The 23,496-nt window shown below is 38.4% G+C and overlaps 1 protein-coding gene across 2 annotated transcripts in view; it reads right to left on the bottom strand.

Moving 5' to 3' along the window:
- ARNTL2 (aryl hydrocarbon receptor nuclear translocator like 2) overlaps positions 1-23,496 on the bottom strand; it is a 104,645-nt gene that overhangs the window by 46,612 nt on the left and 34,537 nt on the right. Inside the window, exons 2-5 of one of the 2 annotated variants that reach the window (XM_032432776.1) lie at positions 20,458-20,608; positions 18,865-18,966; positions 9,080-9,121; positions 5,737-5,894 (exon numbers count right to left, since the gene is read on the bottom strand). In XM_032432776.1, coding sequence (XP_032288667.1) covers positions 5,737-5,894; positions 9,080-9,121; positions 18,865-18,966; positions 20,458-20,608 — 453 coding nt within the window. The remainder of the gene's footprint in view (positions 1-5,736; positions 5,895-9,079; positions 9,122-18,864; positions 18,967-20,457; positions 20,609-23,496) is intronic. The other variant, XM_032432777.1, reaches the window with a different exon arrangement.

Here is a 23,496-nt window from a genome sequence, read left to right as displayed (position 1 = left end):
CTTGTCTGGCCCGAAGGTTGGCAGAAGTATGCTGGGGAAACCCTGTCCATGTCCATCAGCCAGAACGGGCGAGCCTGGGCAGTGAGCGAGGACGTGCTAAGGAGAAATGGGGGGTGGGCGTAAGGGCAGAGCCAAAGCCAGGCTGAGGTGTGTTAATAAAACGCATGCTGTGATATTCTGTGCATGGGCCAATGAGGGGTAACAAAATTTTTAAGATTTTATTTATTTGAGAGAGAGCGAGCACGAGTGGGGGTTGGAGCACAGGGAGAGGGAGAAGCAGGATCCCCGCGGAGCAGGGAGCACCATGCGATGCAGGGGCTCAATCCCAGGACCCTGAGATCATGACCTGAGCAGAAGGCAGATGCTTAACCAGCTGAACCACCCAGGCGCCCTGAGAGATAACAAACAAGGAAACATGATCACTTACCTTTATTACAGCGTTCATTAGGTTAAAATGATCAAAATCACAGTAACTATTCCTCCTGCTCCCCCCACCCCCACCCTGAGTAAACTCTGTGTTTGCCCTTTATAGGTGTTACTCTTTACTCTTAACAACGACCCTACGCAGTAAATGCATTATCCCTATTTTACGGCTATGGAAGTTGAGGATCAGAATGTGAAGTGACTTGAATAAGTCACACCGCTATTAAGTCAGGGAGCCAGGCTTTGAACCCAGGAGGTTTGCCTCTGGGAGCTACATGCATGGACCACTGCACCCCACTGAGCCCCAGTAATATGACTACACATATAGAATGCCCACAGTTTCTCTGAAGGCACATGCTGAGAAGAAGGGCTACTCCAAGTGCCGTCTGCAGACCAATGTCATCAGCAAACTGTGGCAGGTGAGTACAGAAATGAAGAACAAGCATTTCTAGGGGCGCCTGGGTGGCTTAGTCGGTTAAGCATCTGCCTTCCGCTCAGGTCATGATCCCAGCGTCCTGGGATGGAGCCTGCTTTGGGCTCCCTGCCCAGCAGGGAGCCCGCTTCTCCCACTCCCGCTCCCCCTGCTTGTGCACATGCACGCGCTCTCCCTCTGTGTCAAATCAATCAATCTTTTTAAAAAAAAAAATTTTTAGACACTTTTATGGAAATGTGACATTGTTGTGCCAAGCCCCAGCCCATGATCATTTTTCCAGGAATTAACTGTACTTTATAATGGGTGGGGGGTGGGTAACACTTGTCCTCCACCCAGATAATTTCAGAAGCACTATTTAAAGTTTACAGTACAAAAACTCATTTCACGATCCATTTGTCTTTAAAATAATTATGTAGGGACCAAAATAACATGACCCACATGCAGCCCTCTGATGATTTGGGGTCCAGGTTTTGCGGAAAAAGTTGGGTGGTCTACTCCTGTAAGGGCACTGGAATGCAGGCAGACCCAGTTGCCTTGAGTCCTCTCACTTGTGGGCAGCACTGACTTAAGGGTATGCTCAGGGTGGGTGATGGGTCCTTGACCACCTCAGAAGGGCCAATGGCAAAAACCTGTGCTCTGGTGCAAGGAATCTGCTCTGGATTTAGACAGTACGTCCTCCCTACTGAGCTTCTCTTGCTGCTCCTCCCACTCTTACTTCCACTGTAGCATTTAGCACCCTGGATTTTAATGGTCTCTACCTGGGTCTATCTCCCTCGCCTACTGTGAATCCCAAGAGCACAGAGATCTTGTTCCTTCCTTTTCAGGTTCCCAGCACAGACAGGAACCTACTTGATGCTCGGTGCATGTTTGTTGAATTAGTTGATGGATTCATGACTTTTCCCTTAGGTCCTCCTCCCTCCGGGCATTGCAAATGTGAAAATTGTTGGGTAATTTTAGGGTTGCAATCAAATGACCTCAGTGGGGCCTGCAAATGTTCACTGCTTAAAGATTTAAGGGAAATATTGCATACAACTTATGCAAGATCCAGTTGTGGGTAAAAGAGAATCCTGTTTCACAATGGATCGTTAGGAAAATGAGACCTCCTGTCACACTCCCAAAAGGAAGCCTGCCAAGCAGTGTTCCCACACTTGCGCTGTTCTGCTTGGCATTGAAGGGATCAAGGCTGTACTTTCTTTCCCCACTGCCTACTCTCCAGATCTGCACATAGTCCGCAGGTTGGAGTACAAGGAGCCACTGTTCTACCGCATGTAGAAATCTAAGGAAGGTGATTTAAATTATCTCTTTCTTGTTAAAGGGACTTCTTAAGCAGAAAAGAAAAGGCCAAGACTAGAAGAAAATTATGCAAGAAAAATATTTCAAATGTAAAAACAAACATAAAGGTGGTAGATCAACCACTTATAAAGCTAGTATGACAGTTAAAAGACAAAAGTAGTAAAATAATATCTACAAAAATTAGTTAAGGGATACACAAAATAAAAAGATATAAAATGTGACAGCCTATGTATAAAATGTGGAGAGGAGGAGTACAAATGTAGTGCTTTTAGAATGTGTTCAAGGTTAAGGGACCATCAACTTGGGTACAGTCTGCCATATACTTAGGATGTTATATGAAACTCATGGTTACTACAACCAAAAACCTATAATACATACACGAAAAATAAAGAGAAAGAAATTCAAGCATAACACTAAAGAAAGTCCTCAAATCACAATGGAAGGGACCAAAAGAAGAAGAAAGGAATGGAGAAGAACTACAAAAACAAACAGAAAACAATTTTTAAAATTCCAGTATGTACCTATCAATAATTACTCTGGAGCATTACATTTATTTACCTTTAATCAAAAAACACAGGGTGATGCAATGGATAACAAAATAAGACCCAACTGCATGCTGCGTCCAAAGAACTCACTTCAGAGCTAAAGACACAGGCTGAATATGAAGGAATGGAAAATGATATTCCATGCAAATGAAAGCAAAACAAAAGATGGGGTAGCAACACTTATATCAACAAAATAGACTTTAAAACACTGTAACAAGAGACAGAGAAAGCCATTACATAATAATAAAGGGATTGATTCAAAAGAGGTTATCACAATTGTAAATATGCATCCAACATAGGGGCACCTAAATATATAAGGCAAGCATTAACAGACATAAAGGGAGAAATGAACAGTAATATAATAGTAGGGGACTTTAACACCCTACTTATATCAATGGAGAGATCACCCAAAAGAAAATAAGGAAACAGTGGCTTTGACTGACAAATTACAGCAGACGGGATTAACAGATATACACACACAAAATATCCCATCCAAAAACAAGAGAATATACATTCAAGTGCACATGAAACATTCTTCAGAATAGATCACATGTTAGGCCACAAAACAACTCTCAATAAATTTAAGAAGACTGAAATTTAAAAAAAGATGACTGAAATAAAACATCTTTTCTGACAACAGTGAAACGAAATCAATTACAAAACAAACACACAAACAAACAAAAACTGGAAAAACACAAACGTGTGGAGGCCAAAAAAACCATGCTACTAAACAACCAGTGGGTCAACAAAGAAGTCATAGAGGAAAGGAAAAAATACATGAAGATGAAAGAAAATAGAGACAATGGCTCAAAATCTCTTGGATGCAGCAAAGGCAATTCTGAGAGGGAAGTTTTATAGTGATACAGACCCACCTCAAGAAAGAAGAAAAATCTCAATCTAACTTTATACCTAAAGGAGCTAGAAAAGGAACAAAGATCAGAGTGGAAATAAATGAAATAGAGACATAAACAAAATTGTTAAAACTTTAGCCAGATGCATCAAGACAAAGAATCAAAATCAGAAATGCAAGAGTGGGAAGCCTCAGTGGCTCAGTCAGTAAAGCATCTGCCTTTGGCTCAGGTCATGATCCCAGGGTCCTGGGATTGAGTCCCACATCAAGCTCCTTGCTCAGCAGGGAGCCTGCTTCTCCCTCTCCCACTCCCCCTGCTTGTGTTCCCTCTCTCGCTGGGTCTCTCTCTGTCAAATAAATAAATAAAATCTTAAAAAAAAGAAATGCAAAAGAAATTACAACCGACACTACAAAAATGCAAAGGTATTTAAAAAGACTACAAAAATTATGCAAAAAAAAATTGGACAAACTAGAAGAAATGGGTAAATTTCTAGAAACCTACCATCTCCCAAAACTGAATCGGGAAGAATCTGAACCAACCGATTACCAGCAATGAAATTGCATCAGTAATCAAAAAACTCCCAATAAACAAAAGTCCAGGACCAGATGGCTTCACAGGTAAATTCTACCAAACATTTAAAGAAGAGTTAATACTACTCTTCTCAAATCATTCCAAAAGAAGAGAAAGGAAAACTTCCAAATTCATTCTATGATGCCAGTATTACCCTAATATGAAAAACAAAGACACTAACAAAATAAGAAAATTACAGACCAATATCCCTGATGAACACAAGTCCTCAAATAAATATTTCCAAACCAACTTTAACAATACATTAAAAGGATCATTCTCCATGATCAAGTGGGATTTGTTCCAGAGATGCAAGGATGGTTCAGTATCTGCAAATCAATCAACATAACACATAAAGTGAAAGATAAAAATCATATGATCACCTCAACAGATGCAGAAAAAGCATTTGACAAATTCAACATTCAGAAAAACTCAACAAAGTGGGTACAGAGGGAACATAACATAATAAATGCTATAAATGACAAACCCAGAGTTAACTTCATCCTTAGAGGTGAAAAGCTGAAAGTTTTTCCTCTAAGATCAGGAAGAAGATAAGAATGTCCACTCTCACCACTTTTTTTTTTTTTTTTTTAAAGATTTTATTTATTTGACAGAGAGAGACACAGTGAGAGAGGGAACACAAGCAGGGGGAGTGGGAGAGGGAGAAGCAGGCTTCCCACTGAGCAGGGAGCCCGATGCGGGGCTCGATCCCAGGACCCTGGAACCATGACCTGAGCCGAAGGCAGACACTTAACGACTGAGCCACTCAGGTGCCCCTCACCACTTTTATTCAATATAGTACTGGAAGTCCGAGCCATAGCAATCAGGTAAGAAAAAGAAATAAGAGGCATCCAAATTGGTAAGGAAGGAGTAGAACTCTCACTATATGCAGGTGACAAGATACTCAATATAGAAAATTCTAGACTCCACCAAAGAACTATTAGAACTAAGAAATGAATTCAGTAAAGTTGCAGAATACAAAATCAACATACAGAAATCCATTGCATTTCTATACACTATTAACAAACTGGGAGAAAGAGAAATTAAGAGAACAATCATATTATCAAAAAGAATAAAACACCTAGGAATAAATTTTACCAAGGCAGTGGAAGGACTGTACTCTGAAAACTCTAAGACATTGATGAAAGACATTGAAGATGACACAAATGTAAAGACATACTGTGTGCACTTAAGATAAAGCTTTTAGTGAAACCAAGGTTTTCCATACCCCGATTAATATTCTCTCCACATACAGAATATGAGCAAGCATCAAAATTGATGCCTATAAACAAACTGATGCCTATAAAGCTGAAAGACACATTTGTATAGAATTTCAGTAGCCAACAACAGCAAAACAAATGAATCCAGGATCTCAATTACAGGGAGGACTTCACAAATCCAAGTGCGGGGTGCCTGGGTGGCTAAGTCAGTTAAGCGTCTGCCTTCGGCTCAGGTCATGATCCCACGGTCCTGGGATCAAGCTCCCTGCTCAGTGGGGAGCCTGCTTCTCCCTTTCCTCCATGTTCATGTTCTCTGTCGCTATTTCGCTATCTCTGTCTCTCTCAAATAAATAAAATCTTTAAAAACAAAACAAAACAAATGCAGAAGCCATTTCCAAACTCACCTTTTAAAGATTTCAAGTGCTGGACAGCCATTCTTAACACTGTAAGTTTATCCAGTTTACGTGCCATGGGATTGCACTGAGGGATCATTGCAGATAGTTCTTCAATCAGGTTATTCATTTTATCTCTCCTCCGCTTTTCGGTTTGGCTATGAGCTTCTCTAAGAAGGAAAAGAACCTCCTTTATTTTTAACATCGAGCAGACTCAGAGTTACCCTGGAGGCACTGGCTGGAGCCAGAGGAGCCCACAAGAGCACACCCACCTCCCTCCCAACTCTGGCCCTGCACTTGTGGTTCAGGGCAGAGGAGGGAGCTGCTGAGTGCAGGAATGGGGCTCATCTCTCATCCCACCCCCACCAACTACCCCTGCTTCTTCCTCCCTGTCTTATTTCCAGAAACCTTCAAGAACTAAGATGTGTCTGAGAGCCACATGGGTAGCTTTAGAACCTCCCTCAGTCTTAGAAGGCTACCCAACTCTTCCTCTTATTACAGATCACTGTTCGCCGGTATTCGCCTCAGCATCTTAACTTCATTCTCTTCCTCAGCATCTTAACTTCATTCTCTTCCACAGCAGCTTCCCAAGGGACTGCACATGTGTGCAAATCTCTCCCTCTGGGGAAAAAAAACCCCGCCTTTCCCCACTCCTAGGGGTTTTTACCTTGCTACTGTCTTCTGTTCTCAGCCAGCTTCCTGGAAGATCACCATCTCCACTCCTCTCACTTCTCAAGCAGGCACCTTTCCATCTATTAAAATCAACCTTCCACAAACCCTGCCCCACTGACACTCTTTTTAGCAGAGGTCATCCTTATTTTATGCAACTCCTTGCTGATCCCTGCCTTGAATTTGATGGTACTGACATTCCTCATTCTTCCGCTGGCTCCTGTGACCATCTCCTGTTCCTCCGTCCTCCCTGCTCCGCTCAGTCCCCTTAGTATCTTTATCTGCTCTTCCTCTGTCCTTAAATAGCAGTGTCCCCAAGATTCCCCACTTGGCTCTACTCTTTCCTCACCCTATAGCTTCACCCTGAGATAGCACCATCTCTCAAAGGCTTTACAGCTGTTCATAAGCTACTTACTATTAAATCTCTATCTCGTTCATACTTCACCCCATTCCTGACCTTCAGAACTTGAACTACACACCTAAATGATTCACAAGTACTTTAAACCTCAAGTAAGCCCACACTGAATTGCAATTTACCCCATTTTATTCCTCCTTCCTCCATTACCCCTGATTTACTCCTGTAGAGTTTATCTTGGTGATATCTTGCTGATATCACTACGCTCATTCTAGACCCTTCCTTCTTCACCCTGAAGAGCCAAATAATCACAAACTCCTATAGGTTCTAGTTCTTAAATGGTTCTTATATAGGTCTTGTCTTCCTCCCCACTCTGTCACCACCTTGATTCCTTAGGTGACAGCTCATTGCACTACCCCCAAAAGCCTTTTAACTTGCTATACTTCCAGCATCTTCCTCTTCCAGTCTATACAAACCCCGACTTCCAGAATTATCACTCTAAAACAAACAAAGTCATCTAATTCCATTGCATCAAACTGCTAACATGTATTTTCACTGCCTAAGAGGAAGGGCCAAACTCCCACATGACACCCCAAGGTTCTCCACGACCTGGTTTGTGCCCTCATTTCCAGTTTCCTCTCTCCGTGCATTCCCTACAGCTCCACATTACTCCACAGCAATGCCAAACAACTTGCTGGTCCTCACACACGCCAAGTCACCTCACATCTCCTCTGACTTGCTCTTTGCTAAGCTTAGAATGTCCTTCCCTTCTATATTGGAAAAATCCTCTTCCTTCTTCAAAACCCAGCTCAGTTATTCCTCCTGGAAACCATCTGTGACTACTACCTGATGAATCCCCTTCCTCTCTCAGTTGCCTCAGTATCTTTTACACTGTGACCATGTCACCAGACCTAAGTCACCATCTGTTGAAAATTCAGTATTGTTTAAGGAAAGAAAAACGTTGCCAATTAACAGGAAGAGGCCATTGATAAGACCTTTTTCATAGATGGTAAAATGTAGGGGGAAAATGTATATCTTATATTTGTACCTTACATTTGAGTTAGGCTTTTACTCTTCACACTTAACTGTAAACATCTGTCTGTTTCTCCTACAACACTCAGATCATGGCACCTCCAGAATTTCCACAGAAGAAGAGTTTAAAAAAGACAGTCTGATGGGAAAGGAGGACATTTGCTCTGACCTGTCTTTATGGCAACTTTAAATTAGATGAAAGAAAATGTAATTTTTCCACATAAAAGAGTGGGGGAGGGGAGAACACTAATGAAAACCAATGGAGATAATATTCCCCGTCCCCCGCCTCCCCACAACCGTTCACCCTTGGGTCGTGTCACTCCTGGAACAAAATATGTACTTTTGATGAACTGGATGGAATTTAAATTATATTTACGTTCACATAAAATTTAGTTACATACTCATGCTTTGGTCCATTCAGGAGTAATTTTTAGATTAAAATTTCATGATTAGAAGAATGTTATAGTTATCATCTTGCTAGAGTTATCACCCCTCGTTTCTACCAGTATTACACACTAGCAACAGACACGAGCAATGGGCAGAGATGCCTGTTCCCAGGAATGCATAGCAGATGGGGTGTTCTGTCTCAGAGGTAGGGTGTTAGAGACAGGTGAGAACAGGTGGGAGCAAGGCCCTGTGGAGAACAATGAATGATGATGGTAGGAGCTAGGAAACCCAGAGGAAGGCAAAATAGCTAGTTTTTGAATAAGGCACTTTACTTGAAGGAGATGCACCTGAAGACAATTCCGGAGGACTGTATTTGAGAAAGCCCTATTTACCAGAGGCTGGTTCCATGCTTGATAATTTAGCAGCAGGGCCTGGCTCTTAATTCTGCGTACTGTTACTGCCACTTTGACCCCTGTCAGTGTTTTGTAAATCATATCAAAAACCAGAATAAATGAAGAAAAAGCAAAACTGAGATCTGGCCATGTTGCCAGATGTAGAAAAATTTTTGTTGACGTTGAGAATATGTTGAAACAATTGACAAAGAATTTATGAGGATGAATTCCTAACAATCAGATGCTCCTCGGAAGTAATTTTGATTTGTTTATGGCATGAATCAGCTTTGCTCTAGTGCTTAAAGGAAATATTTTAATAAACAGTCCCTCTAAAAAAAATTTAAAGGCACATTAAGACAAAATGTTATTCAAGTAGATAGAAAAGGTAACAGGTACCGAATGAGAAAAACCTAATATTCATGAATCAATTCTATCTTGACGTCACCTTTTACTTTGGCTAAAGGTTTGCAGGTGCAACCTTTTCCACCCACCATCTATCAATCTCAGTGGTTCAATGTACCTGAAGGACTTCACTTTTACTTGTTGTTCACCATCTTCCATTCTACAAAAAAGCAGGATAAAATGTCAAACTACAGGAAACAGCTTTTATGTAATTCTTGAAAGAAAATAAATGTGAGATTAAGTACCATCCTCTTAATTCCTATTAAGTCGTTCGTTAGAAATGCTACCCTGAGCTCCTAATGACCGGAAGTGATTATTATTGTCAACACAAGAGGTAGTTCTCCTCCTAAGGCTGACAGGCACATCATCCCCAACAGGGCAACAAAAACTGTTAACTGACAATGAACAAAAATTATCTCATGCGAATCCTGAGAAATATAATTTTCATATGAATTATATTAAATAGAGTAATTTTTAGACATTTGATGGCTTAACCAAAAATTCTGTAGTGGCTGTTTTAAAATAGCCTAAAAATGAATGAATAATCTCAGACCTTTAATCAAAAAGAACTTATTTTGTTAAAATTTATTTTTTAATTAAAAAATATTGAAAACTGGAAACTCTGATCACTTGCCAATAATATTAATATTCACAGTAGTATATTCCCTAGCAGAATATGCCAAATGTATATATATGTGTGTGTGTGACTATATGTATATATACACACATGTGTGCGTGTATGTATATTTAAGAAATGTAGTTACCACCAGACCACTACTAAAATGAAATATACTGATGGTGACAGAATACATTCCACATTAAAAAATTATGCAGGCTGAGTAGTTTTTAAAAATACATAGTTTAAAAAATATATTTCCAAATGTATCAAAACAAATAAAAATAGACTCTTAAACACAGAGACCAAACTGGTGGTTGCCAGAGGGGAGGTAGATGAGGGGATGGGCAAAATAGGTGAAGGAAATTAGGAGGTACAAAATTCCAGTTATAAATAAGTCACAGGGATGAAAAGTACAGCATAGGGAATATAGTCAATAATATTCTAAAACATATGGTGACAGATGGTAAGTACATTTATCATAGTGAGCATTGAGTCCTGTGTGGAATTGTGAAATCACTATATGTTGTACACACAAATCTAATATAACACTGTCAACTGAACTACAAGAAAAAAAAACTCAAAAGAAATGGTGAAATTCAAACCTACTGTACTTATGAAATCCAAATATACTATTATTTAATGGTCCCTGGTAGAACAGAAAAAAGGCACGATCATGTATTAGCCAAACAATTCATCTCTTGTTTGCAGCACAAACCTAGGTAATTGCAAATACTATCATTCTCCAGATTTGCTGCTTTTCATGCCTTCCTCTTTTTAAAATCTTCCTTTGGTTTCTGGGATATTACTCCTGCTTCAGAGCCATGTCTTCTCACATTTGGGGTAGGATTTCCCTCCTCCCTTTACAGTGTTTAGGCCCGAGTCCCCCCAGAGTATATCCTCAGCCCCCAAGTCTTCCCACTCCATACACTTCCCCCAGTGACTGAATTCATGCCAATCACTGCAATGGCTTTCTGAACATTGGTGATGTGTGAATCTCTATCTCCAGACCAGGCATCACCCCTAAGTTCCAGACCCTCATATCCAACTGCCCAGTTGAAGATCCCAGAATTACCATGTTCTTATTGCATCAAAAACTGAATTCACCATCTATCCCTTGATCTGAGCATATATCATCCTCCACATAGGTAACCAAGTCAGAAAATTTGAACACTTCTTGTGTGCCTGCTCTCCTTAACATGAATTCTCTTTTAAGCATGTCATAACATGTCCTTCCCTTCCCATGCACTGCTGTCCAGGACCACTCTCTTAGACCAATGGTCAGAAAACAATCCCTAGCAAGAACTTCTCAGCTATTTTCTCTGCCTCTTGGGTTTTCCCCCTTCAGCCCATCCTCCATGCTGTTTCCCAAGTGATTCTTTGAAAATGTAAGTCTGTACCACTTCACACCTGGTAGGATAACTATATTCTTTTAAAAAATGGACAATAACAAATGTCAGCAAGGATATGGAGAAACTGGATCCCTCACACATTGCTGGTGGGAATGTAAAATGGTACAGCCACTGTTGAAAACAGTTTTTGTGGTTCTGTAAAAACTGAACATAGGATTACCATATGACCCAGCAATTCTCCCAGGTATATACCAAAAAGAATTAAAGCAAGGACTCAAACAGATACTTGTACATCAATGTTCATAATAGCATTATTCACAGTAGCCAAAAGATAGGAACAACCTAAATGCCCACCAATACTTGGATGGATGAATGGATAGACAAAATGTGATATAGGGCAACCCCTGTGCAGAGTACCCCAGGACCCCTCCTTGGCCAGGCATGTACCCTGCCTCAGCTCCAGCCAACACCCCTCCAAGGCATTCTCACTACGGAGTCCTAGAACATACCTGTTTGCACCCACTTCAGCTATCCTACCAGGGCACCCCGTGTACAAAGAACTCAAGGGTCTTCTGGTCCACACACTGCTTCAGCTCCAGCCACCCCACCAGATCACCCCCTGAAAATAGTGCCCAGAAATCCCAGCTTACCTTCACTTCAGCCATCCCGCCAGAGTGCCCTCAGCATATAGAACCTGAAACACTCTGACCTGCAACAGCCTTAGCTTTAGCTGTTGGGACACGGCGCCCACTGCATGGAGAGCCCTGGGATCTCCTGGGATACACCCACTTCAGCTTCACCTGTCCTGCTAGGGTGCCCTCTGTGTGGAGAGCTCCAGGACACTCCGAATAATACCCATCTCAGCTTCAGCTAGACTGTCAAGCTTCCCTCTGGGTGTAGAGCCTTGGGACACCTGGCATGCACCCACTCTTAACTTTAGCTATCCTGCCAGGGCACCTGCTGCAGGGAGAGCCCAGGGACCACAATGACCTGTACCCACTTCAGCTATCCTGCCAGGGTGCCCCACTGTGTGGAGTCCTGGGACACCCAGCCCATGCCAGCCACATCTCCAGCCAGTGAAAGTCACCAAACACACAAGGTCTACATAGGGGATGACCATACACAAGACCATTCCTTCAAATTTAGAAGTAGTTATTCTGCTTAATTCATAGAAACAGACACAGGAAGTCAGGCAAAATGGGGAGACAAAGAAATATGCTCCAAAAGAAAGAAAAAGATAAAACCTCAGAAAAAGGAGCTAAATGAAATGGAGATAAACAATATGCCTGATAAAGAATTTAAAGTAATGATCATAAAGATGCTCACTGGGCTGGAGAGAAGAGTGAATGAACTCAGTGAGACCTTCAATAAAGAGATTAAAAAAAAAATAGAAAAAAGAACCAATCAGAGTTGAAGAATACAGTGACTGAAATAAATACATTAGAGAGAATCAACAGTAGATTAGAGGATGCAGAATATATCAGCGATCTGGAAGACAGGCTAATGAAAAGCACACAAGCTGAATGACAAAAAGAAAAAATAATAATTAACAAATGAAGGTTGATTAAGGGGTCTCTTAGACAGCATCAAGTGAAAAAACATTCTCATTATAGGGGACCTAGAAGCAGCAGCAAGAGAGAAAGGGAAAAAACTTACTTGAAGAAGTAATAGCTGAAAACTTCCCTAACATAGGGAAGGAAATAGATACATAGGTTCAAGAAGCACAGAGTTCTAAGCAAGATGAACCCAAGGAGATCCAAACCAAGACACATAAAATGTCAAAGGTTAAAGATAAAGAGAGACTTTGGGGGCACCTGCCTGGCTCAGTCAGTACAGCATACTACTCTTGATCTCAGGGTCATGAGTTCAAGCCCCACACTGGGCATAGAGCCTACTTTAAAAATAAATATATAAAGAGAGACTTTTAAAGGCAGCAAGAGAGAAGGAAAAAGTTACCTACAAGAAAAACCCTACATATAATGTATTATTTGTTTCAGAGGTACAGTTCTGTGATTCAACAGTCTTACACAATTCACAGCACTCAAAATTATCCTTCTGAATAAAATTTTATCTGGGGAAAAAAAAAAAAAGAAAAGAAAAACCCTACAAGCCTATCAGCTGAGTTTTCAGCAGAAACTTTTCAGGCCAAAAGAAAATGGCATGATATATTCAAAGTACTGATGGAAAAAACCTACAACCAAGAATACTCTACCTGGCAAGGGTATCATTCAGAGCTGAAGTTCCCCCCAAAATGATTTTATTACCACTAAACTAGCCTTACAAGAAATGTTAAAGGAACTTAAGTGGAAAAGAAATGGCCATAATTAGATGTTAGAAAATCGTGAATAAAGATATAAAATATGACAGCATATACATAAAACATGAAGGAAAGGGTGAAATAAGGTTTTTTTAAAGAATGTGTTTGAACTTAAATGACCATCAACTAAAAAGAGTGCTATATACTTAGGATGTTATATATGAACCTCATAGTACCACAAACCTAAAACCTATAATAGACACAAAAAAAGGAAAAAGAAAGCCAAACATGATACTACAGAAATGCATCAATCACAAAGAAAGAGAGCAAGAGAAGAAGAAAGAGAGCAAGAGAAGAGAGCAAGAGCAGGAAAAAAAAAAAAAAAAAAAGAAATGGCAATAAGTACATACCTACAAATAATTGCTTTAAATGTAAATGCCCTAAATGCTATAATCAAAAGACACAGGGTGGCTGAATGGATAAAAAACAAATGCTGTCTACAAAAGACCTAAAAACACATATAGACTGAAAGGAAAAGTATAGAAAAAATATTCATGCAAATGGAAGTGGGGTAAAAAAAAAAATCCGGGATAGCAATACTTATATCAGACAAAATGGACTTTAAAACGAAGACTGTAGCAAGAGTCAAAGAAGGCCGTTACATAATGATAAAGGGATCAATCCAAGAAGAGGATAGAACAATTGTAAATATCCATGTATCTAACATAGGAGCACCTAAATACATAAAGCAAACATTAATGAACATAGAGAAACTGACTGTAATACAATAATGACAAAGGACTTTAACACCCCACTTACATCAATGGGTATTTCATCCAGGCAGAAAATCAATAAGGAAATAGTGGCTTTGAACAACACATTAGACCAGATGGACTTAACACACATATATAGAACATTCCATCTAAAAATAACAGAGTACACATTCTTTTTAAGTGCACATGAAACATTATGCAGAATAGATCACATGTTAGGTCACAAAACAAGTCTCAATAAATTTAAGAAGACTGAAATCCATACCATGCATCTTTTCTAACCACAATTGTATGAAACTAGAAATCAATCAAAAAAAAACCTAAAAAACCCACAAACACATGGAGGCTAAACAACAATGGGTCAACAAAGAAATCAAAGAGAAAATTAAAAAATTCATAGAGAAAAATGAAAATACAATAGTCCAAAATCTTTGGAACATCGCAAAAGCAGTTCTAGGAGGGAAATATATAGCAATACAGGCCTACCTCAAAACAAACAAACCAAGAAAAAAGCTCAATCTAACCATACACCTAAAAGAACTCGAACAAGAGAAACAAAGCCCAAGATGAGTAGAAGGAAGGAAATAACAAAGATCAGAGCAGAAATAAGTGATGTAGAGACAAGAAAAACATCAATAAAACCAAGAGCTGGTTCTTTGAAAAGATAAACAAAATTGATAAACCCTTAGCCAGACTCATCAAGAAAAAAAGAGAAAGGACCCAAATAAATAAAATTAGAAACAAAAGAGGAAAAATAAGAACACCACAGAAATATGGAAGGATTATAAGAAAATACTACAAAAATTATATAGCAAAAATTGGACAAGCTAGAAGAAATGGATAAATTCCTAGAAACATACAATCTTCTAAAACTGAATCAGGAAGAAATAGAACATCTGAACAAATTACTAGTAATGAAATTGAATCTGTAATAAAAAAAAAAATAATAATAATAACCAGGGGCACCTGGATGGCTCAGTTGGTTGAGCATCTGACTCTTGATTTCAGCTCAGGTCATGATCTCAGGGTTGTGAGACTGAGTCCCATGTCAGGCTCCTCGTTGAGCATGGAGCCTTCTTAGGATTCTCTCTCTCCCTCTCCCTCTTTGCTCCCCCAACCCACTCACACTCTCTCTCTTTAAAAGAAAAAAATAAAAATAAAAGTGTGGGACCTGATGGATTCACAGGTGAATTCTAAACATTTAAAAAGAGTTAATACCTATTCTCCTCAATCTATTCCAAAAAATAGAAGGAAAGCTTCCAAATACATTCTACGAGGCCAGCATTACCCTGATACCAAAATCAGACAAAGACACTACAAAAAACCCAAACAAACAAAAAAACTAAACAACTATAAGCCAATATCTCTGATGAGCATAGATGCAAAAATCCTCAACAAAATATTAGCAAACCACATTCAACAATAAAAAGATCATTCACCATAATCAAACAGGATTTATTCTGGGGATGCAAGGATGGGTCAATATTTGCAAATCAATCAACATGATACACCATATCAACAAAATGAAGAATAAAAATCATATGATCTTCCCAGGGTGCTTGGGTGGCTCAGTCAGTTAAGCATCCAACTCTTGGTTTCAGCTCAGGTCATGATCTCAGGGTCCTGGGATCAAGCCCCATGTAGGGCTCCCTGCTCAATAGAGACTCTACTCATTGAACACTACATCAAAAACTAATGATGCACTATATGTTGGCTAATTGAATTTAAATTTTAAAAATGTCCATTCTACTCAAGGCAATGTAAAGATTCAGTGCAATCCCTATCAAAATACCGAGAGCATTTTTCAGAACTAAAACAAAAAATCCTACAATTGGTACGGAACTACAAAAGACTCCAAATAACCAAAGCAATCTTGAAAAAGAACAAAACTGAAGGTATCACAGGTCCAGATTTCAAGATACACTACAAAGCTAAAGTATTTAAAACAGTGCGGTACTGGCACAAAAACAGACACATAGATCAATGGGACAGAATAAAGAGCCCAGAAATAAACCCACCAAAATATGGGTCAATTAATCTATGACAAAGGAGGCAAGAATATGCAATGGGCAAAAGAAAGTCTCTTCAACAAATGTGTTGGGAAAACTGAAACACTTCCTAACACCATTCACAAAAAAAACTCAAAGTTGATGAAAGACCTATATGTGAGAACTGAAACCATAAAAATTCTAGAAGAGAATACAGGCAGTAATTTCTCTGACATTGGCTGTAACAGTATTTTTCTAGATATATCTCCTAAGACAAGGGAAACAAAAGCAAAGATAAACTATTGGACCTACACCAAAATAAAAAGCTTTTGTGCAGCTTTTATATAACAAGGCAACCTACTAAATGGGAGAAGATATTTGCAAATTCCATATCTAATAAGGGGTTAATATCCAAAATAAAAAAGAACTTATACAACTCAATACCCAAAAAGCAAACAATCTGATTTAAAAATGGGCGGAGGTCCTGAATAGACATTTTTCCAAAGACATACAGATGGTCAACAGACACAAGATGCTAATCACTAATCATCAGGGAAATGCAAATCAAAACCATGAGATAATACTTTTCACCTGTCAGAATAACTAAAAACAAAAAGATGAGAAATAACAAGTGTTGGAGAGGATATACAGAAAATGGAACCCTCGTGCACTTTGGTGAGAACGTAAATTAGTACAGCCACTGTGGAAAGCCGTATGGAGGGGTTCTAAAAAAAATTAAAAACAGAAATACCATATGATCCAAGAACTCCACTACTGGGTATTTACCCAATAAAACCAAAACACTAATTCGAAAAGATATATGCAACCCTATATTTATTGCAACATTATTTATAATAGCCAAGATATGGAAGCAACCTAAGTGTCCATCGATAGACAAATGGATAAAGTAGTAGTATACACACACACACAAAAAAAATATTACATAGCCATATAAAAGATGAGATCTTGCCATTTGCATCAACATAGATGGACCTAGAGGGTATTAAGCTAAGTGAAATAGACTGAGAAAGACAAATACCATATGATTTCACTCATGTGGCATCTAAAAAAACAAATGAATAAACTAGAAGCAGAATCAGACCTATAAATACAGAGAATTAATGGTTGCCAGAGGGAAAGAGGGTGGGGGATGGGCAAAATGGGTGAAAGGGTGTGGGAAATACGGGCTTCCACTTATAGAATGAGTAAGTCATGGGAATAAAAGGCACAGCATAGGAAATATTGTCAATGATATTGTAATAGCGGTGTACAGTGACAGATTATAGCTTATGTGGTAAGTACAGCATAATGTATAAAAAAGTTGACTAGGTTGTACACCTGATATTAATGTAACATTGTTACAAAAATGTTGTGTATATATATATATATATATATATATATATATACACACACAATGGAATATTAGCCATAAAAATAATGAATTTCTGAAATATGCTATAACATACAGGAAATTTGAAAATATAATGCAAAGTGAAATAAGACAGACACAAAAGGACAAACATTGCATGACTGTACTTATATAAAATATCTAGAACAGGCAAAATCATAGAGCTAGAAAGTAGGTTAGAGGTTACCAGGGACTGAAGGAAACAAGGTGTAGAGTATTATTATTTAATGCATACAGAGTTTCTAGTTGGGGTAATAAAGTTTTGGAAATAGCCAGCAGTAATTGTTGTACAACAGTGTGACTAATGCCACTGAATTGTACATTAAAAATGGTTGAAATGGCAATTTTTATGTTATATATATTTTACCAAATAAAAAAAGCATAATGTAGGCCCACAATTTTTGTTTAAATGTAATTTGACAAGTCCTCTCATGCTTAAAATCCTTCTATTTTCCTGACTGCATGCAAGATAATTTCTATATTCTTTAATTCAACAGATCTCGTTGACCTAGTCCATGTTCATTTCACCCACCTCTGCTCTATTGTGCCAGCCACTCGTTTCCTGAATAGCAGAGTGCTATTTCATATTTCATGCCCTATGCCTCTGCACAGTTCTTCCTTCTACCTAAAATACCTCTTCTACTCCTGCTCTGAATGACTCACTTCCATTCTTCATTTAAAACTTAGCTTAAGTCAACCTCTGCAGGAAGCTGTCCTACCCTCCCAATCCTAATCTTAATTATATGCCCAACTGTCTTTGTTGCCACAGTATCCAGGGTGTGTATTATGGCAGTTATCATAATGTGTAATAATTATCTGTATCTTTCTAATTTGTACACATTTCTTTTGTCTTATCTGTATTTCTCCCTCCTAGTCTACTGGGTGTCACATAGTAAGTACTCAAGAAATATTTAATGGCTACATTTCAGGGAATCTTCATCAATGACCCTTTTAAAAGAATCAGCTCTCCGTTCAAAACCAAGAGCGCTGAAGAAATGGTAAACATTCTCATGCATTCTTCTTTGTTTAAAAATAGCCAATAGGGGCGCCTGGGTGGCTCAGTCATTAAGTGTCTGCCTTTGTCTCAGGTCATGATCCCAGGGTCCCTGCTCAGCAGGAAGCCTGCTTCTCCCTCTCCCACTCCCCCTGCTTGTGTCCCTTCTCTCGCTTTGTCTCTTGCCATCAAATAAATAAATAAAATCTTTTAAAAAAATACCCAATATTCTGCGGCTCCACCAAGGAAATCAACTTCACGTCTAATGACTGGCTTTCATGCTCTGAGTCTCTGGGAAGGATGCTATACAATCATACTTTGTAAAACCCATAAAGTACTTTGAAATCAATCATTTCATTGGAGGAATGGAAAATGGTGGAATGAAAGGATTGGGGCAGAATGGAGAATCTCTATGGTAGGTAATGAGCAAATCAGTGGGGTATATACTCTCTGTCTACTGCCATTATACATCTTCTTCAAGTAGGAATCATGTTAAATGGAAGTCCAGGACTTACCTGCTGCCACTGGGTGCTGATATTTCTATCCTTGTTGAAAGAAGATAGGTAAAGGGATTCTGAGAGAGTTTTTCCACCACTTTTTCTGTCATGATTCCTGACCTGGAAGGAAGGAGGTCTTGGTCACCTCTCCCCATACATGTTGGGAAACGGACAGCATGATTATCCTCATGTGCCAAAAGTCCCCTACCCTGTCCAGTTGCAGAGAGACAGGAAGCAGGGTGTAATGAAGAAAGTACCACACTAACAATCAGGCATTCTAGCTAGTTGTGTAATGTTCGGCAAGCCACTTGATATTTCTGCATCCTGGCTTTTTCATTTTCTAAACTGTGGGCAATTGGCTAATTTTCAGTGTGTCTTCTGCCAAAAAAATCACTATCTGCCAGTACTTTGCATGTTTCTATTACTTCCCCTACCACGGACCCCACTTTCCCATTCACTCCCCAAACCACTGTGAGGTCTCAACCATGCCCGCTACGTGGCATAAAACTGTTACTTCTAGTACTCACTGCTCCATTTCAACAGCCCACAATCTTATTTAGATACTAAGAAAGAACAATGGTGCTTATGATTCTGAAGAAAAAGAAAGAAAATAAAAAGGACTTATAATCACTTGAGCTGAGTGGGGACTACAAACTGATAATTTAGGATGTAACACAGTAAACAGTTCTAGACAGTCACTTGGTCAATTGTAGTTATTTATGATCATTCACATTAATAGAAGAGTCTAAGAGAATATGGACAACCCAAAATAGTAGATAACATTCAAGTCATTTATATGTGGCTTGGGAAGTGCATCGGTACTTACATTTGAATAACACTGATTCTGCTGTCTTAGGAGTTTTAGTGAAATCATAAAGTATATTGGGAAAAACAGACTTAAAAAGAGCTAGTTTGTACTAGTATGTACTCTTCTTGTCCCCCTACTCAAAATTTTTCCCTTCGTTCATGAAGACTATCATCAACTTTCTCATTTATGTAAAGTACCAGCCTAAAATGGAGTACTCTAGATCATAATATTTACTTTGCCTTATCATTTTCACCATACAAACCCTAGCTTTGGGGTGTTTATTAAAGAATATTTGGGGCTGCAAGCTGTGTTAAGCAACAAAAATAAACAAGGAGATAGCAAGTATCCTCAACATTGACTTTATTATCTACTTGGCTGAATAAACATGGAAAACAAGAGTTTTGTATGATTTAACTGGCCACAGATGACCAAGGGTTGGTTACTATATAAATGATGGATAAGGTAAGAAGCAACATGGTGTTTATTATTTTAAGCGAAACATGCAGGAAGATGTTCTCCTCATGGTTAAGCAATTCAATTAGGAAGGTTAAGTATCTTGCTGTAACCAAAAATGTTAAGCAAATTAACCTTAAGTTCCTATGTCTTTCAGACTCTAGCTGAAAGCTTCAAAGTTGGAAAAGTTACAGATCAGTCAGTGACAGGTGGCAGTTGGGTGGATAAATAATTGTCCCTATCCAAATGTTACCATGTAACTGAAAATCATCAATGATTTAAAAAGTAATCTCTTCTTTTTTTCCTTAGAATGAAAGATTTCATGGGGTTAGAGGAATAAATTCACTTACTGGGATGGGTCTGAATCACTTCCTTTTCGTTTTCTCGGGAACTCCACCACATGTGGGCAGAGGGATCCAATAGCTGTTGGTTTTGTCCATGGGCTCATGTGACTGGAAACCACAGGAGAAATGCACTGGTTCTCTTCAGTCAGTATTCTGTCTGTGAGAGAAAAAGCACAATAGCACATCTATTTTTAAAATTAACTTTTACTTTATACATACCCCTATCACATGTTTTAAGTGGTTTTTCTATCTTGATATTTTAAAAATATCAATAACAACATAACATAGTATGAAAGACAAACTATGTACACTTAAATAGAAATGTATGTTAATCCATATTTTTAAGCTTATTTCCCCCATTTAATTGTAAAAGAATTGTAGAAAATAGGGAAAACACAAAAAATAGAAAGGGGGAAATCAGATGTCACCAATTGATGTTACTATTTAGAGGTATTTCCCTTAAGAATTTTTTCCATAGTTGTCATTAAGTAATTGAAATCATAGTGTACAGTATATTCTATTTTATTTACAAATCACTGTGATAACTTTATCGTGGTATTACAAGCATTATATATAAAATTCTTTTTAAATGATTCTAATGACTATATAATACACAGTCATGTAGATGTGTCATAGCTACTTAAACATTCTTTTTTTTTAAGATTTTATTTATTTATTTATTGAAAGTGAGAGATTGCACGTGCAAGTTCCGGGAGGGGCAGAGGGAGAGGGAGAGGGAGAGAGAATCCCAAGCAGACTCTGCACTTGGTGTGGAGTGTGATGAGGGGCTCAGTCTCATGACCCTGAGATCATGACCTGAGCCGAAATCAAAAGTCGGTTGCCTAACCAGCTGAGCCACCTGGGTGCCCTGATACTTAAACATTCTTCTATTGTTACAATCTATGTTTGTTTTAACCATCACAAATATGTATTGTGGTACATAAAGCTTTTCATCTACTGGTTATTTCATTTAGATAACATCTCAGAAGAACATCAAGGGATGTGAATATTTTTAACCCTAAATTGCTAAATATGATAATAAAATCCTTTTTATATAAAGTGTGGTTTATTAAATGTTTTATAAAATATAAAAATCAGAATCACTGAACTAAAAATAACCTATAGTCCAAAAGTGGGCCTCCCTGAATAACTATATTTCTCATATTAAAATGGATATAACAAGTTTAAAATAATCTGTAACTTACAAAATAGATTGAAAATATATAAGAAGTATTAACAAAGAAAATGCAATAAATCTACAAGAGTGGGAGATTTTTAACACATCTCTAGCAGTAACTGACAGATCAAGCATTCAGAAACAATGATGTAGAAAATCTGATCCACACAATGGACAAGCTTGGTGTAATAGACATCTATAGACCACTATTCCTAGCAGCTTCAAAATCCACTGTTTGTTTTGGGGCACCCATGGAGCATTATAAAAACTGACAATATACTGGACAAAAAGCAAGTAAGTCTTAATAGTTTCAAAAGAATGATGTCCTACATCATTTACTGACTCAATGTAATTATGCTAGACACCAGTAACAAAAAGATAACTAGAAAATCCCTATATCTTTAAAAATTAAGAAATACACAAATAACACATTCAAAGCAGAATTCTTAGCAATTAGGAAGATCCAAAGTAAACTATAGTGGTATACCCATCCCACAGCTACAATGGAAAAGTTTGAGGACACCAAGTGTAAGTGAAGATGTGAAGGAATGGGAAGTTTTCTGCTTTGCTGGTGGGAACATAAATTGCTACAACCACTTTGGAAGCCATTTATGTATTACCTAAAAAAGTTGAATATTCCATATAACAAGTGATTCAGCATTCCAGTCCTAGGTACATAGGAAAAACTCCATGCATATTAGGAGACATATACAAGAAATGCATTAGCAGCACTGCTTGTAACTGAAGAACAAAAATAAAAAGCTGAGAAAACTGGAAACTAAATCTCCAACAGATGGATTGTTTATTTACTAAATGAAATACTAATGGCAGTAACAATGAATGAAGTACTGATATCAACATGGATGAATCTCAAACTAGTGATTCTGGGGGAAAAAAACTCATAGCTAAAAACACACAGCACTTTATTTTTAATTTTAAAAAAAGATGGGGGGGGCAGAGGGAGAGAGAGAATCCCAGGCAGGCTCCACGCCCAGTGCAGCCCGACATGGGGCTCCATCTCACAACCCCAAGATCATGACCTGAGCAGAAATCAACAGTCCAAGGCTTAACCAACTGAGCCACCCAGGCATCCCACAGCACAATTTAAAAAAAAAAAAATTTTATATAAAGTTCAAAAATCAGTAAAACTAATCAATATTTTTTAGCAATATCTATAGAGGTTTGCCACACTATATAGAAAAGTAAAGGAATAGTTAACACAAAAGTCAGAATTCTCCCTGGAGAAGAAAAGGTGCATCTGGATGCAATCAGTGAAGGACACACACAGGCTTCTAAGAATTCATGTTCTATTTCTTCATCCCAATGTGAGTTCACAGATTTTTTTAATTCTTTAAACTACACATATAACTTTTACAATCTTTTGTAAGTTACAGTACATTTCACAATAAAGAAGTGGGGAGGATAATTTTATCAAAGATTTTTGGCCACCTGGGAATTCAGTTTCTGATTTATGATATTCAAAGACTTCTAGGCTTAGACTCTCTTAATGGGAAGGATTCAGGATCACCAGATACCACATGAGATTAATTTTGATTTCAGCTTCCAGACTTCAATCCAATGGACTTTGAATGGCAGAACACCATCTGTCTCCACAGAAAAATGTGGGGAGTTTCTTACAATAAATGACAAATCAATAGGAAAAATTCATCAACACTGAACCAGAGTTCACCCTGGTGTATATATAATACCAGACTCTTCCCACCCACCTCCAATCCTCCAACACAAGCACACTGTTTCCCTCGCATAAGTTCAAAACAAAAATAAAGTTGTTTTTTTTTTTGCCTCTCATTCTAGAAAGCATGATCTCCACATTTCAATCCTACTCCCTAACCTTTAAAATAAGAAAT

The sequence above is a fragment of the Phoca vitulina genome, unplaced genomic scaffold (assembly GCF_004348235.1).
Source record: "Phoca vitulina isolate PV1807 unplaced genomic scaffold, GSC_HSeal_1.0 scaffold49, whole genome shotgun sequence".
Lineage (NCBI taxonomy): Eukaryota > Metazoa > Chordata > Mammalia > Carnivora > Phocidae > Phoca > Phoca vitulina.
Note: the sequence above shows the minus strand (reverse complement) of the source record. Positions and strands in the feature narration are given on the sequence as shown.